Source organism: Octodon degus, unplaced genomic scaffold (genome assembly GCF_000260255.1).
Source record: "Octodon degus isolate 3935 unplaced genomic scaffold, OctDeg1.0 scaffold00119, whole genome shotgun sequence".
In the NCBI taxonomy this organism is placed as follows: Eukaryota; Metazoa; Chordata; class Mammalia; order Rodentia; family Octodontidae; genus Octodon; species Octodon degus.
The window spans coordinates 2,568,045-2,583,920 of record NW_004524695.1 but is presented as its reverse complement, the minus strand read 5'-3'; the positions used below and the strand labels follow the sequence as shown (position 1 = coordinate 2,583,920).

General features: G+C 45.2%; 1 protein-coding gene across 6 annotated transcripts in view; it reads right to left on the bottom strand.

Moving 5' to 3' along the window:
* Positions 1 to 15,876, bottom strand: part of Ripor2 (RHO family interacting cell polarization regulator 2) — a 220,350-nt gene that overhangs the window by 49,082 nt on the left and 155,392 nt on the right. For all 6 annotated transcript variants that reach the window (XM_004640142.3, XM_023699979.1, XM_004640144.3 and 3 more), the window contains exons 2-7: positions 10,060 to 10,183; positions 8,025 to 8,180; positions 7,248 to 7,326; positions 5,668 to 5,691; positions 4,565 to 4,618; positions 447 to 596 (exon numbers count right to left, since the gene is read on the bottom strand). In XM_004640142.3, coding sequence (XP_004640199.2) covers positions 447 to 596; positions 4,565 to 4,618; positions 5,668 to 5,691; positions 7,248 to 7,326; positions 8,025 to 8,180; positions 10,060 to 10,183 — 587 coding nt within the window. The remainder of the gene's footprint in view (positions 1 to 446; positions 597 to 4,564; positions 4,619 to 5,667; positions 5,692 to 7,247; positions 7,327 to 8,024; positions 8,181 to 10,059; positions 10,184 to 15,876) is intronic.

Sequence of the window (15,876 nt, the reverse complement as noted above, 5' to 3'; positions counted from 1 at the left end):
GAGCAGTGTGGCTTATTCTAAACAGTTCCAGTGGTTGCTCCACTTGCATTTTTGTTTTGTTTTTTAAATGTATTTAGTACAGGGTCTCATTATGCAGTTCAGACTCATAGTGATCCTCTTGTTTTCAGCCTCCCCAGTGCTGGGATTCCAGGCGTGCACCACCATGCTTGGACTTGGTGGCTGGCTTACCATGCCTGGAGGCAGGGCTAGCATGGCATGTGGTGCAAGGGATCCGATCCTGGTCCCTGTCCTTGCCTAAGCAGGTGCTTAGTCTGCGGAGGTATCTTGTTGGCCCTTTTGTTTGTTTTTGAGGCTGACAATCACACTATCTCTCTAGAGAGTGGAATGAGGTTGTAGGCTGCTAGTCACCTTATTCCTACCGTGATTTGCAAACCAGATTCAGCAGGGTTGGGGTCCAGCTCCAGGCAGAGAGGGGCAAGTCATACCTCTGTGTACTCCTTGTGGCTCCGATTGATCTCAGACAGGCTCTCGCGGGCGGCTTTGCTGGCGGGGGACATGGCGAAGGCTTGCTTCATTTTGCTGGCACCATCTTGTAGGCGCCGCTGGATACAGTAAGCTTCATAGAGCTCATCTACCTGCAAGGACCAAAACAGGAAACACATGGGAATATTTGTCATGCTGGAGAGAAGCAGTGTAGGTCACTGTCAGGTGCTTACGTGCTCTGTGTCCCAGACCCTAGTGAGGAGAATCTTATAGGAAGGTTGTTCTCTAGATACACCATTTATTTGTGTCTTCACCACTCTGATCCATTTTTTTCCTTTAAAAATGTATTTTTTTTTAATATCAGTTGTGTACAAAAGTGTTTCGTAGTCTTTAATTCTCAAGACAAATACCCAACCCTCCACCCACAGCCCACCCTGCTTCAATGGTGTTTCTGGCAACCCACCCATATTCCCCTTACAGGAAGTTAATGGCTCAGAATAGACCCTTCTATGGAACTTATCATCACTAACAGACTGTTTAGAGATCTAGAGAAGCTAACAAGCAAGGTTCTTTCTCAGTGAGGTTAATGAGAATCCCTATAATGGCAGCAGACTTCCAGCAGACACCACAACAAAGCACCATATGATCCATTTTTTGCCTCAAAACAATTGCACAGATCCTGTTTTCCAAGTACACAAAGTGTAAACACAGCTCTTGCATTTTTCTCAGGGTTATCGTTAGAATTGCTTAAAACGAATCGAAGGTGGACACGTTCGTCCACACAGGACCTGGCTCAGTGAAGACAGGGCCCTTCTGTCTCTGGACCAAACACTGGAGGAGGTTATTTTCACATCAGGGTGAAAGCTGTGTACTGTACACAGCTACCATCACTTGAAGAGGCAGTGTCACGAGGTGATGCCTGGGCTGCTGGATTCAGAATCTTCTGAAGAACCCAGGACTGTTTATTGAAATAAATTTTTGTAAGATTGTGGCTCCATAATATATGACAAAAATGTAGTTATAGATACTATACTGTTCTTAAAATTAAGACAAAACATAATTATCAGAACTCAAACTGATCACTTAAGAATGGCAAACTGAGAAAATGAACTTCCTGTCTGCGATACCTCTACATGTACACGTCCAAGACACAGCACACCCTTTCAAATCATTGCTGCTTTTTTGTTTGCTTTTATTTTTGAGAAGGGTCTTGTTATGTCGTTCAGGCTGCTCTTGAACTCACTGTCTAGTCCAGGCTGGCCTTGAACTCGTGGCAATGCTCCTGCCTCAGCTTCCCAAGTGTGCCACCATGCCCAGCCAGCACTTTTAAGAGACTGATTCTCAATCAACTGCAGGAGATTTGTACCCTCGAGTCCCATTGGCTTTTGGGGGTTGGGATTTCTAAACATTGTTTAATGCCATCATAACCTCCTACAACAAAGGCTTGTTCTAGGATATCAACAGGGCTGAGGTTGAAAATGCTTCTCCTAACGTTCTTTCTGATGATGTTGATCTCCACAGCCTCCTATCTCTGTGGTCTGTAGTCTTGTACAGCGGGTACGACCCTGACTGTAGTTAACCACAGGAACTGTCAGGCAGGTAAGAGAGAGAAAAATAAAAGATGGATAACAGAAAACAGGGATGCAGGTCTTTCTAAAAGAGAGAAAGGATGGAGAGATGAAGGGAGAAGAAGGAAAGGGGGAATGAAAACAGGAATTATGTGTTCTGCATATCTGTCAGTTCCCCGGAAGGGTGTAAACATTATATACTAGACATGTAGTAATAAAGAAAATGAAAAAAGAGGGCCGGCCAAATAACTCAGCAGATTAAAGCGCTTGCAAACAGGCGGGGGGCGGGGGCGGGGGGCAGGGATGGGGTGGGGTGGGGTGTTTGATCTCTGGGCTTGCTGTGCCAGCCCTGCCCCTGGGGTGTGCTGAAACAGCAATTAAGACTGGATATGGTGGCGGGCGCCTGTAATCCCAGCTCTTGGGAGGCTGTAAACAGATGGATCACTATGAGTCTGATCTAGTAGTGAGACCTGAACACTCTGTAGACCCTTCCCTAGGGAAAAAAAAAAAAGAATTAAAAAAAAAATGAAAAAAGAAAAGAAAAGAAAGTACCAGGCACAGCAGAAACAATGAAGCCTATTACCTCTGAGAGGCAGTGACCAACCTAGGGCTATCTGAATTTTCATTTTAATGATTTTTATTTTATTCATTTTTAAAGAATTGTTGATACAGGGTCTTGCTATGCAGTTCCACTCATAGTGATCCTCCTGTCTCAGCCTCCCCAGCACTGGCATTACAGGTGTGCGCCAGCACACCAGTTTCAGGGCTGGCACAGCATGCGGTACCGCGGATTGAACTTGGGACCTTGTGCTTGCCAGGCAGGTGCTTATGCCTCTGAACTATGTCCCCAGCCCAGAAATTTCATTTTAAGACAAAACTGGTTCCCTTGAAAATGAGGCTTAGTTGTAGATCTGAATGGAGCAGCACCTGTTTTAAACCCTGTGAAGGTGAATGCCTGAAAAGTCCTGGATTTCAGAGTTTAAGATTCCTGTTCTGTTCTACAGAAAAACTTTTAGCTGCCTGCTAAAAAATATTACTACTCTAGTTTGGAATGACAGAATTTCCCAGGATTGTCTTGCTTATGCATTTGCTTACGGTGTGCAGAATGTGAATATGAAAAGACAGAACATTTTCTCTTGCTTAAACGATGCTTGATTCCTACTTAGTTCAACAGTTCACTCTACTTTGCTGAGAGGAATTTCTAAACTCAGGTTAACAGAGCTCTTCTTGGTTAAGAAGGAAGGAGAAAACTCAGGCTTACTATGTCTGCTAATAAATGTTTTGGGGTGGGAAATTGGCATGCACGTAGTCTCCAGACTTTAGAACTAAATTTCCAGGCGTGGAGGCACATGCCTGCAATCCCAGCACATGGGAAAGGTCATGCAGGGGGACTGCTGCGAGTTCAAGGCTAGCCGAGGCTACAAAGTGAGTTCAAAGCCAGCCTGAGCTGCGTAGTGAAACCCTGTCTCATAAAACAAAACAAAACACACCTAAATGGAGACTTCCCTAGTGCACTTGTAAAAACACCAAAGTCCATGCCCCACTGTGGGATACTAATTCAGTAGGGGGAGGCTGGACCAGGAATCTGAAATTTTAAATAAACACTACCGACCCTTGTGACGTGGGAGAGCTCCACAAGACTTCTGGCATAGTGTTGGTACCTCTTCCAGGCGGTGCCAGACACATTGTGATGGATGGCAGCATTTTATTTATTGAGTTTGGCAGGAATAAGAGCAGTTTTAGACTTGCCCAAGTAATAAATATCTTTCTGAGTGGGAATGTGCAAGGGCAAACGCATGCATGTGCCCACGCACACAGAGCCTGCCTAGGATCATCTGGGCTGAACGCATTTCACAGAGCAGAGTCAAGGTCCATGGAGTGAGCACAACTGTGGACAAAACTGAGGCCGCTGATTATTGATAGGGAGACGTGCTAAAGCCCTCAGAACCCCACTGGGACAGAGGCTAGTGAGGGTGGACAGAGCAGGAACTCCTTGCGATGGGCTGCTTCCAAAGGGAACTCTCTAGCTGATGTCTGTCGCTGCCAACAGGGTTCAGAACAAATGGCTGGGTCAGACCATCTGTGAAATATTTATAGGACTTGAAGCTAGATATCAGGGATATGGAATGTATGCCACTTAGGAAGGAGGGAAGGGACGGAGGAAGACTTAGGGAGGCACATGGGCGGTTGTCTCTCAATAATTAGGTCTTCCTAGCTGTGCGGGACCAGAGGGCAAAGCTAGTCATGGAAGAAGTTCTTTATTGCATTGGGCTGGTTTGCTCTTATCTCTACCCGTGCTGCACTGACACTAGACATCCTCTGCCAGGCATGGTGGGAGCCACACAGGAAGTGCTTGGTGAACGCCTGTAGGGGTCCATCCAAAGTGGCCTAGGCTTTCAGGCCTCCCAGCTCAATTTCTCCTGTCTTCACTGCCTGTTGGAAACCTTCATGGCTAATGAGTTAAACGGTCAAAATTCTCCACGGATGCTACGCTCGGGCCAATCAGTAACCAAGGCCTGGAAACTGGCAGAGAGCACGGGAACTTCAATTACCTTACTAATGTGGAACTCCAGGCGTCTCATGTATCTCTCGATTGTTTTCATTTGCTGGAATGAAGAGACAGAGTTAGAAAAAGTGTGTCTATTCACCGTTCAATTGTTTTAGGCGTGTGAGAATATTTCTTTTATTATTTCATATACAAAAGTACCAGAAAATGCTGGGTCTACTTGTTGCTTTTTTATTTTTAGAGATAGCCTAATATCAATTTCAAAAATATTTTCCAAACTATTGGATATTCTGAGAGGCAAAAGTTCATTATCATAATCTCTGTGTTTCACTTCAAGGCCAGGGGCTTAGGCAGGGGAATGCACTGGATTTCCGGCAGGACAGTAGTCTTTCAGATCTTTCAGAATAACATTTTTTTTTCTCTCTCTCTTTGCATTTCAGTGTCTCTGAAATTGGGGTGCATTTTCTAATCACTCCAGGCCAGGGGGCGGATAGCTGCCCGTGCCTGCTCCCAGATAATCCTGCTTGCCACCGCGTCATCTCTGAGTTATAGTCTTGTTACTTGCATTTACTTTAATTGCCCTTTAAAATATCTTCAGAAAGAACATACAATGACTCAGCATTGAAGGAGTTACTGTATACACAGGAAGCCATGGAAAGGAGGCTCTGTCATATATCAACAAGAAAGAAAGAAGAGAAAAGAGAGAAAGAGAAAGAGCATCTGCCTAAAGGAATTTTGTCATTAAAAATAGAATACAAATTTTAAGTTAAAGGACTTTGTGAGCTTAACAGAATTATTTTTGGGTTCTTAGTGGCCCGTAACTGCATTTCCAACCCTTTTCCAATCCCAGATGTATTCTACTTGATACAATATGGAAGTTAATGTCTAAAGAAAATTCAGGTCAGGGCATCCAAACACTTGAAAGCTTTTAAACTTATCAAAATCATCAGGAAGCCCTAACCTCTGGCAGCATAGTTGTGGAAGTGACCTCAAACACTTCAGGGACCCTGCACATCACAGTATTTACACACTATGGAGGACAGACTTTTCTAAGATAACATCATCCGTTCTCTAGGAGTTTACCATCCCCAGAGGGTCTCTCACTGACACCAATTCACAGACAGTTTTATCTCCAGCACAGTCACTTACCTTGTCCAGGTCATACAGCACTCCCTGAAACAAAAAAGAGCACGTGGATTAGACCATATCCTGAAGATTAGACCATATTAACTCAGGGGGCTGGAGAGCATTTCTGTGTAATCTGCGAAATGATCATTAGCCACGCAAAGTTCTGGTCGGTGTTCTGATATGTGGTTTAAAAGAGCAGAAATCTAGGTTATTTTTAATAGCAATGAGAGGACTTTTCAGAGCTCATATCTATTTGTATTCTGTTTCCTAAATTTCACCTGCTCCTCTCCTGGGAGAGGCTCCTCCAGGGAGACCTAAGGTTTTCATTTGCTTTCAGCTCTCCTGTCCTATATACTGAGGGGCAGGTGAATCTGTGCTCAGTTCTGAAGTTTTAGAAAATAAGAGCTGTTGACTTGGGAGTGTGGCACAGTGGTAACACACTTGCCTAGCGGGTGGGGGCCTGGGTGTGGCCCCCAGCTCTGCAGAAACAACAAACACCACAACAAAATACTATGAAAAATAAGTTACACTGAGGTAAAATACAGCAGTGGCACAGGTGTTAAAAAAACCAAACCCACTTGCATTAGTATTTAGATCAAAAAAGTTGTTTTGAGAAGAGTTTTTGGGAGTGGTGATATGGTTTCACTAATTGTTTTTCAAGCAAGCTCACTTCCTGTGTTTTCACAGCATGATCTTTACCAATGGTGCGCAACCCACACCCCCATCTGAAGCTCTTGGAGGACACTAGGTCCCGGCAGAGGACCCTTCATCCCTCCACCTTTGTCCTCCATGGAAAGCTATCTGCTCCAGTGGAGGGTGGCCCTCCTGGGCTCTGAAGGCTCTCCCATGGGCGCTCCCAGAGACGGGGGCTTACACTCCAGTGCCAGGAGTATATAAACCGCTCCATCCTGAGGAGGCCTTCGACCAGGAGCCTTTGAAAAGCTTGACAATGTGCATTTTAGGCCATATCCTAAAAATGTAAAAGGTAACAGCTTTTCCTGTGTACCTGTACCTTCTGGGTACATGTACATTTTCTCAGGCTTTCTGACACCTTGTAATAGGTGTAACAGCATTTGGAAGTAAAGAGAAATCATTGAAAATGGTGTTGGCATCAGAAGTACCTCTTTGAGCAGACCTATTCCCACAGATTCAGGGAATGGAAGAAGTCTGCAGGGCAGTGTGGGCCAGAACCGGCCCAAGAACTCCTATGACTTCTCTTCCCTGGGCCTCCTTTTGCTCCCTGGCATCAATGAATTCTACTTTTTGAAATAAGGAAGAGGCCTAGTTTCTGATTTTTGAGTGTACTTCAGTGTATGCCGTGGAAACACCAACTTTTCATTTCCGTATGTTACTTGGCTTTGGGTCCAGGAGTGTTCTCAGAAAGTATCTTTTCCTGACTGTAGTTTGTGTGATTACAAACATGCTTGAAAATACTAGAGAGTGAAGAAAACATTAAGAGGAAAACCCTCTTCTTTCTAAAATATGCATCAGCCACACAGGGGACTTTGTCTCTTCAGGCTGATTTTCTTAAATGTTCCTCCTCATCCCCACCCTGTGAAAAACTACTGAGCACCGACCCCCTAACGGCACGTGCTACCTACCAGGCGGGAGTTCCTCTTCATGTCCTTTAACTGGGCCGTCAGCTTGTCCAGCTCCGTCTGGTGAACCTCCAGATACTCACTGCAAAGACAGCACAATACGTCACCATGACTCCTCACTCAGATGACCGATCTGGTGCGGTTACTGACGTTTTCCTCCTGTAGAGGGCTTGGAAGCTGCACTGTGCTCTGCAGCTGGGGAGGGGGTTTTGGCTTCTCCCGTTCTGCACACACTAGCAGCTGCACCTGACCCTGCCTGGTTTATCACAAAGGAGTAGGTAGCCCTGTGAAACTGAATGTCCAGAACTTAAGAGCCAACATGGGGGAAGCAGGAAGACAGGGATGGAGGCTGCGCTGGATATATAAGCTCACAGCTTATATCTGGTGAAATGCAGCTGACTGCAGCTGAATCACTACGTGCTAGGAGCATTTTACTGGGAGCAAACAAACCCTATAAAATAGTCCAGGAGGTTAGAGACCCCTTTTCAGCATTCTCTACAAGGGACCTGCCTGTCCAAAACGTCTTGGTACACGTCTGTTCCTGCCTGGCCAAGTCATGTTTTGGGTCTTTCTCACTGCCAGACGATATAGGGTGGAATCCCACACATCCTGTCTTGGGGACTCATTAAAGGTATCCCTGACTATGGTGTTAGAATAAAATAGCTACTCCAGAAATAGGCATTTAAAAAATGATCAGCCTAGCTTTTCTCTTAGTCATTTCAGCAAGGGAAACGTTTTCTTTTTTTTCACAAAGTGCACCGTTGGCTCCAGCGCTCTTACTCAAGTCCGCTTTTCAGGGCCCTGTAGACCTCTTCTACTCTTTCTGGCTGAGGCTCTTTCGGAGGGTTGCTGTTTTTGTGACCTAAATTGTGCATCTTCTTCAGTTTGGCCTGGGGCTTCTTGAGAGCAGCAGAATTTTCAACGAAGGAATTACACCTAAGGGGAAGAGAAAGAGAAAAGAAATTGTGAGGCCTGGACATCCTAAAAGATTTGACCAAAGATATACCTTTTAAGTCATCTTGGGTTCATGTTCGTGTCCTTCGGGGAAAAGCTCATGCCTCTTGTACATCAAGGGATCTGAGGCAGTCTGCATTTGTTTCTCGGTACCAGATTGCCCAGCTGCTGAAATCTGAATGCTTAGCTGTGAGGAGGCAAAGCCTGGCTTCCTGCTACGTACATTCAGCGTGGTGAGTGCTGCTCCACGAGACCCCCCAGGAAGCCAAAGAGAAATACATCCAGGCAGAAATAACAAACAGGTAAAGGGAAACCATAGGCTGGAAGAAAATGCACTGCATGTTATTGGATCCAGACTGAGGTAGGAGGAAGGAAGCAACCGAGCTGAGTGCAGAAATAAGCAGGATTTGCTAATCCTAAAACCTCAGGACAGCACCGCATCATTCCCAGGGCGGTATGCAGAACTTCTTGTGAGTTCCCACATGATGTGGACAGCATATGAAGACACAGAGGCCACGAGGAGCTCCCTAGTGTGACTTCTCATGTCAGCCCACCCTGTGTCTTCTAGGCCAGGGTGTACTTTTATTTTTGCTTTTCTTTTTTCTCTTTGTTTGCCCCAAGTTTTCTCTGCAGAGCCAGTTGTTCCCTTGCTCTTTCACTGCTCACTTTTTAAAAGAATTAATTAATTAATTTGTGTGTGTGTATGTGTGGCCAGCTCAGCCCACCAGGGGGCGGGGCTGGCTGGCATGTGGTGCTGGGGATTGAACCGTGGTCCCTGTGCTTTGCCAAGCTTGTTCTAAGTAGGTGCTTTAGGCCACTGAGCCATCTCACCAGCCCCATCACTGCTCACTTTTTAAATAAACTTTTGGCACTGTTTGGGCCTTGTTTTACTGAATTATTTAAAGAAAGGACACAGAATACTTTTTAGTTGGTGAGCCACTTTGAAAGGAACTGCTTGATAACAAAACCTCTGTTGCATTTGACTATGATGGTGACCATCTTTTGCTAAAGGGGAGAAGGAGAACGATATTTAAAAAAAACCCACACACAGCTGTATGCAGATCTGTGTTTAAAGCCTCATTGTTATAAACTCATCCGTAGGTGTAACTTATAAAAATGCAACATTGCTACTGATGGAAGGAACACACCTAACACTAGCAGGGCAAACACCTGATGACCTCAATCCAAACAACTGCTCTGATTAGGAGACGAAGAGGCTTAAGGACTCACAGGCCTGGCTCTTGGTGGGGAGCCAAGCACTGGGTGCCAACAGGTGCCAGCTGCACCCCCTCCATTCAGCCTTCAGGGATGCACCTCTGATGCGCTGTGTGCACCTAGTAGGACTACATGGTCATAGGGCATAAGGCAGAAGTGCTGATGATAGACTTCATGACACACCATCTCTTCACTACTTGTGCTATCTGGCTGTAGACAGAGGAGATTCCGTGGCCACTAGGAGACTAAGTTTTGCAGCCCCTATCTGAGTGGCATCTATTCCTTCAAGTCAGTCCATAAGGTATAGTGTAAATATACGTGCACCGATTCATACCCAGCACAGTCTCCCAAATCTGAATGCAATGGGAAGCATCCTGCCAAAAGGGGTGAGGAGGGTGGAGAGAGGTCTGCACATTGGTCACTAGCTTATCTTAAATCTTCAGCCATCATCTGCTTTGAGGAAGGACATCTAAATGACAGAGGAGAAATGACAGCATCTAATTTTGGGTACACTACCTTTTTCAAGAAAAATAGATCAAGATAGCATGGGAGTGGCTGCTAAGCTGCATGCACATAGGCTGATCTTCTTCAGGACCTTAGAGCCCACCCCCAGGCTGCACCCCAGGAGAAAGCCAATTGTACTTGCCTGGATCGTCTTTCCTGAAGGCCGCTGAAGCCCGCAAAGGACTGGCTTCTAATGATCCCATTGGGGCCTCCTGGCGAGGACTGGGATCCTACCAGCATGATTTCTGGGAGCCTGGTTGGCAGTCCTATAAAGGTAGAAAGATTATGGCAATTTACAGGCAGGTTCAGACAGGAAACATACTAAGTTTATCAACAATGAAAAGGTGTGATACAGATGACGTGAGTCTCGAGGTCCTTGTCATGAGATTCTTTCTTGTAGCATATTCTCTTCAAGTTATAGAATTAGGTTCTCAGGTAAAAAACAAAAAGACACCTACCTACCTAGACCAAAATAAATAGAAATTGCACAAAGTTATGAATCACCTCAGATTTTCTTAAGGTATGGGTTTTATTTCCCCCAAGTTCATTCAAAGTTCACTAAAGATAAATTTTGTAACTGTTATGCTTTGTGTCTAGTTGTCCTCCTCAGGCAGTCAGTCACTGGGGTGGCTTCTAGAGTTTGTAATTTATTCATGATCCAATGCGGGTGTTCTGGGTGTAAGCACTACACCTGCCCTGGGGCAGGTAATCGGCATACAATATAAGGAGGGAAGAGAGGCTTGCTAGTTGCCACAGCTGCTGCTCCTCCCTTTTGCTCTTTGCTGTTTTCCTCTGCCATGAACTGCTGCTCTCTGCCATGTGCTGCTCTGCCTTGGAGCTGGCGAAGTATGGGCTGCAATCTCCACTAACTGTGAGCTAAATAAACCTTGCCTTCCTTGATTTTGGGTGTTGGGTATTTTGTCTCAGCAACAAGAGAAAAGTAACTGAGACAGTAACCTGTACCTTCACCCAACACCACCACCATAAGTCGACCACATCAAAGTTTCAAAGAGGTCCTAAGTGAAATCAAAACACATGAGGCCATCAGCTAAAGCTCTAGACTTTGAAGTCACAAGAGTAAAGCACAAGGTTCCTTCAGAGATAAGATAATTCTACTTGTTCTACCTTTAAAGTAGATTTTTTGGGGAAAAAAAGAGTCGATTGTGCCAACACTGGGCTGTGGGGAGGACAAAGGACAGTAAGGCAGTGATTACAAAAGAACTGATAATCTAGGTTAGATAAGAAGGTGCTAGAGGGAAGAGAAGGGAGGAGGAAGACACAGCAGAACACACGCCCCTCACAGCAGCAGACACAGATGCGCTGTTAAAACACAGTACCAGGGACAGGAGCCCAACATTAGTCCCCAGTAGACTGCCCTGGACTGTGAGGCAATGTCACCCCTTGGCACAGGGGAGAGTTGGAGCCTGCACCACTGCCTGGGCAGGGGATGCAGTCCAGAAAGGGACTGTGCTGGTGGGAAGAAAGTGACAGAGTCTCGCCAGAGCTGTCGGAGGAGCTTCAGCAATTGCCCTTTAGAGACCCAATGAGAAAGAAGGAAAAGCTAAGAAAGAAGAGCAGCACCCCCCACCCAAGCTGTTACAGGCTGGCTCTGGAACTTGGATGCATTCTGGGCAGGCACAGGTCCTGACGCACAGGGCAACACACCTGTGAGAGGGCAAATCGCCTATCTGTGTCCTACCAGCTGCAGACAGGATTCTTAGTTTGGGGGCATTCTCTAGTATTGTGACAGTGATGAAATGCAAGCCTGTGAGAGCAGCAGGAGTGATATGTGGCACGTAGGTGAAAGGCAGGTGCCAGTACAGCTTTCTTGGGTCACTTTTCCAAGCCCTTAGGCTCAAAGAGATGCCTAATTCGTTTAGTTCCTCACAAGATGCTGGCAAATGTTCTCTGCTAGTTACTAAGGGGACAACGAACATTTCATTGAGGATCCCTTCTTCCAGTTCTCGAGCATGTCCGTGTTGCATCACATGCAGACTTCTGAGAAACATCAAGACAGCACTGTGGTTAATGTTCTTTCTGTACTTAAGCCCAAAACCTCATTCCTGCTAGGCAAGAGCTCTGTTCCTGAGCTAAACCCCAGATAATAACCAAACATCCACATTAAACTCCCAAATGGACAGATTTTTTAGTATAATCTCATTTTGCAAATTATTGTTCAACAGTCTACCATGTCATGGACGCTCTTTGACCATAGAAAAATACTTAAAGAGTATTTCAAATATTTAATTGTTTGTCTTGTACTTCCTAGAAATTGTTCTTGAACAAAAAGGATTTTTTTCCCTCTCCAGTGGATCTGGCTCCAATCCCAGACATTCTGAGTTAATGAACGTAGGGCATGAGATGTGTGGAGATGCTAAGAACTTCTGGGTGAATCTGATGCCCAGCAAAGCAGGGCTGACTGCCCATCCATTGCAGCGATAGGTGGAAATAAAAAGGAAGACCGGTAAGGAAGCAAGGAAAAAGGAAATGGATCAAGCTGGGGGAGCACTGACAGCTTGCAGTAAAATATTCTGCTACAGTTTATCAACTGCAAATAATAAAATAAGTTATTCAGTCTTAAGGAAGGCCCCCTGTGAAGCTTGAGGCTCTCACTACATAAATGAAATGCTAGAGAATGAGACACCTAGCCCAAGCTGTGACATCTATTCCCTTCCTCATTCTCTGTCACAGGTGAGAAGAGCCTTCAAGATCAAAATAAGGATTTTTCCTGGGTAAGATTTTAAAAACACTTCAGAAGGGGAAAGAAATCCTCATTTAACTTTCATTAAATACACATGTGGAATAGAAGGTGACGGGGCCGAGTGGCTGGAACATTCCGTTGCTTCTCTGTGGTCTCAGAGATGATTATTATCTATCAGGAAAGAATTTGGCCAAGAGCTGCCTCAGCCTGAAATCTCTATCTTGCCATCGGTTTCTCTAAAGGCTGATATCCTGTCAAAGGAGAGGTATCACACACCCGTGTACGTGCACACGTACACACACACACACACACACACACACACACACACAGCAGCTGGTGGAGGCATAAAGGAATAGGTTGGGAAAGGCTGGGCAGGGAAGAGAGCATCCAAGACAATCCTCCTCCAAGCCCCTTAATTCTGGGGCAAGGAAGACAGTTCCCACTTACCCCACATCTCTTCCCCAATGGCACATTGCCCACAACAGTCCCTTTTCCATCCCTGTTACTGTTCACTGATCACCCCACTCTCACTCTTTATCAGACTATGTCTTTGGGGCTTCTCACTTCCTAGGGAGGCGGCTGCTTGCTTCCGGCTTCCAGCAGGACTAACTCTCAAACTACTCATGATCAGGTCTTAAAGACTTCATTATCCCCATCTGAGTAATATATATTGTAATAGCAGGTGCTCCCTTGGCTCCAATGCCTCAACCTAAGAGAAGGACGCAGAAGCACAGGTGGAAGGAGTATAAAGTAGTACGGCAACTTGGGAGGACAATTTGACAGTATCTGTTTAAAATGCAGAACATCCTTACCTTTCCGTATTTCTTCTAGAGAGCTACCAAGCACCCAAAAGGGTACACACAGGTGTATTCTTACAGGCAATGGTTACAATATTGGGCAAATGGGAAATGCTACTGATGTTAGCCACTAGGGCTGGGGTGTACCTCAGGGCTAGGGCACTCGCCTAGCATGCAGTAAAAATAAAAATCATTACAGGAATGGATAATGCACTGAGACATAGCTACAGGGTAGAGTACTATGTAACAATTAAAAATAGTAGGAACAACCATAGGCAAAATAGATCCCTAAGACAAATCACAGAACACACCCGACAACGTCAAAAACAAAACTGTTTAAAACTATGTCCATTAATAGAAGAATTCTAAAAGTACGCAGACAGATGATCCGCAGAGAGGCAGGGTACAGTGGCAGGCAGTACTACATTTTGATATTTTTTTGCATTGTTTTAGTTCTTATAGAGTAATATCATATCTTAATAATAAAAATTCCTTTTTTTCAAATTGCAGACGCTTAGAATTACAGGAGGCAGCTTCCATACAGGATCACATGAGGTAACGCCGGGGGAGCAACTATCCATTGTCATTTGTATTTGTAAGTCTTGTAGAGGGAAAATATTATTCTCAAGAAATAACATGTTAGGCTATATATTTTTTGGTTACATTCAAACAATTCAGATTACCCTATGAAGCCCACGCCATTTTCATCTATAAAACTCTTAGCGACAACCCCTGCTCAGTTTGCTAAGGATCAAACGAGAAGTTCCATGTAAAACAGCAGTTCATCTTTAGGTACTTACAGCTGCTGGGACTTTGGGAAAAGCTTCCATTCTGTAAATTACTGGCTCTTTTCTTGGTCTTTCTCAAAATTCCTGCTGAACTAGTATTGATTTTTGCGTATTAAATCCCAGAAAGGTTTTCCATCACAGGCAAAAAGCACAGCCGCGCAGCTCTGTACACCACTATGCTGGCTGTGGGAGGCTCCGTGGTCACATCAGCAATGACCCTTGCCCTGTTCACTGCCACCGCCAATAGGAGCTAGGAGATCTTTCTGGAAAGAATTCCAAGCACCTTGATTAAGATGTGAACAGACTCAGCTGTTCTGAGTTGAGCCTCCTGGCACAGGAGCCTGAAGACTACTTCTTGATTCTTCACAGTAAAAGCTCACTGCTTCCTCCTGGCTCTGCAGCAGTAAACTCCCATGAAATGCACACAGGGATCTTTTGGAATTCAAATAAATAGAAGCTTTTACATGGTCTGTTCTCAACACGGTGATGCAGGTACCCTGAGCCTTGGAGGAGGGGACAAGCCTCTGCCTGTCCTAAGTTCCTGTGTCCCTGTGAACCAGAAGGAAGCTCATCCAAGCAGCAGGCAGCTGGGGGGCAAGAGCACCAGGCTTGTTACTTTGGGAGGAGAGGAGGCTGAGGTGGATAAACAAGATCCAGGGGTCATGAGATCCCATGAGGTCTGCTGCTGTGTTTGAATTAGGAATAGCAAGCAGAATATGATACAATACAATAAGGTACCTATTACAGAACAGTTGACTAATCTTTTAAAAACAGTAGATCTATTTGTCATTGCTTTTTACAAAAACGTCAGTGACTGGGGAACTTGGGAACCACCTACCTCTGAACACTGGATAGCAGGCATCAACCGTGGGGGCTGCCTGATGGGTGTCAGGCTCTGAAGGACATATATAATGGGGTTCCCTAAGCAGCAGGCCATCCACAGAGGTAGTATAGGTGACAGGATGACACCTAGAAAGTCCAGCCTGGTGACAGTGTCCCTTGCCATTATATTTCTGTAAGGTGGAATTCTATTTTATGGAACAGTTTCTTGTGAGTTGGGTGAACCTGTTCACTCCCTTCAGATGTCAGCAGTGCTGCGCTAGGATGCGAAGGGCTTGGGGTGCTGAGTGAGGCCAGGATCTCACTAGCCCAATACCTGGCTGGCCCCCTTTATAAGTGCGGGGAACACTGGCCAAACTCACTGGTCAGATAGAAGGAAAACTAATACTGACTGTTAGGGTTAAGAAGACTGAGATGGAAAAACAAAAAAGACAGATGCATGAAAGGCAGTAGGAATCTTAGATTAGTTTTAGTTTTTAGAAGCATAAAAGCAAAAAAGAAGAAGCATAAAAGCACTCTCATATCAGGAAAACACTGAAAGGTAGAGAGCAGGCAGAGTGAGGAGAGAGAAGAATCAGATGGTTTATACCACCCAAATAACCACCAGCAGAGTTTTGGTGTATCTGCTTCCCCCCCCAACATTTAATTGTTTCCTTTCCGAAACGATAATTTGAGCCTATTGGCTGTATCCTGCTTTTCTTTTTTCTTTTTTGTATTTTAGGGAAGGGTCTACAGGGTGTCCAGGGTCTCACTACTAGATCGGACTTGTAGTGATTCTCCTGTTTACAGCCTCCAAAGAGTTGGGATTACAGGCACACGCCACCATGCCCAGT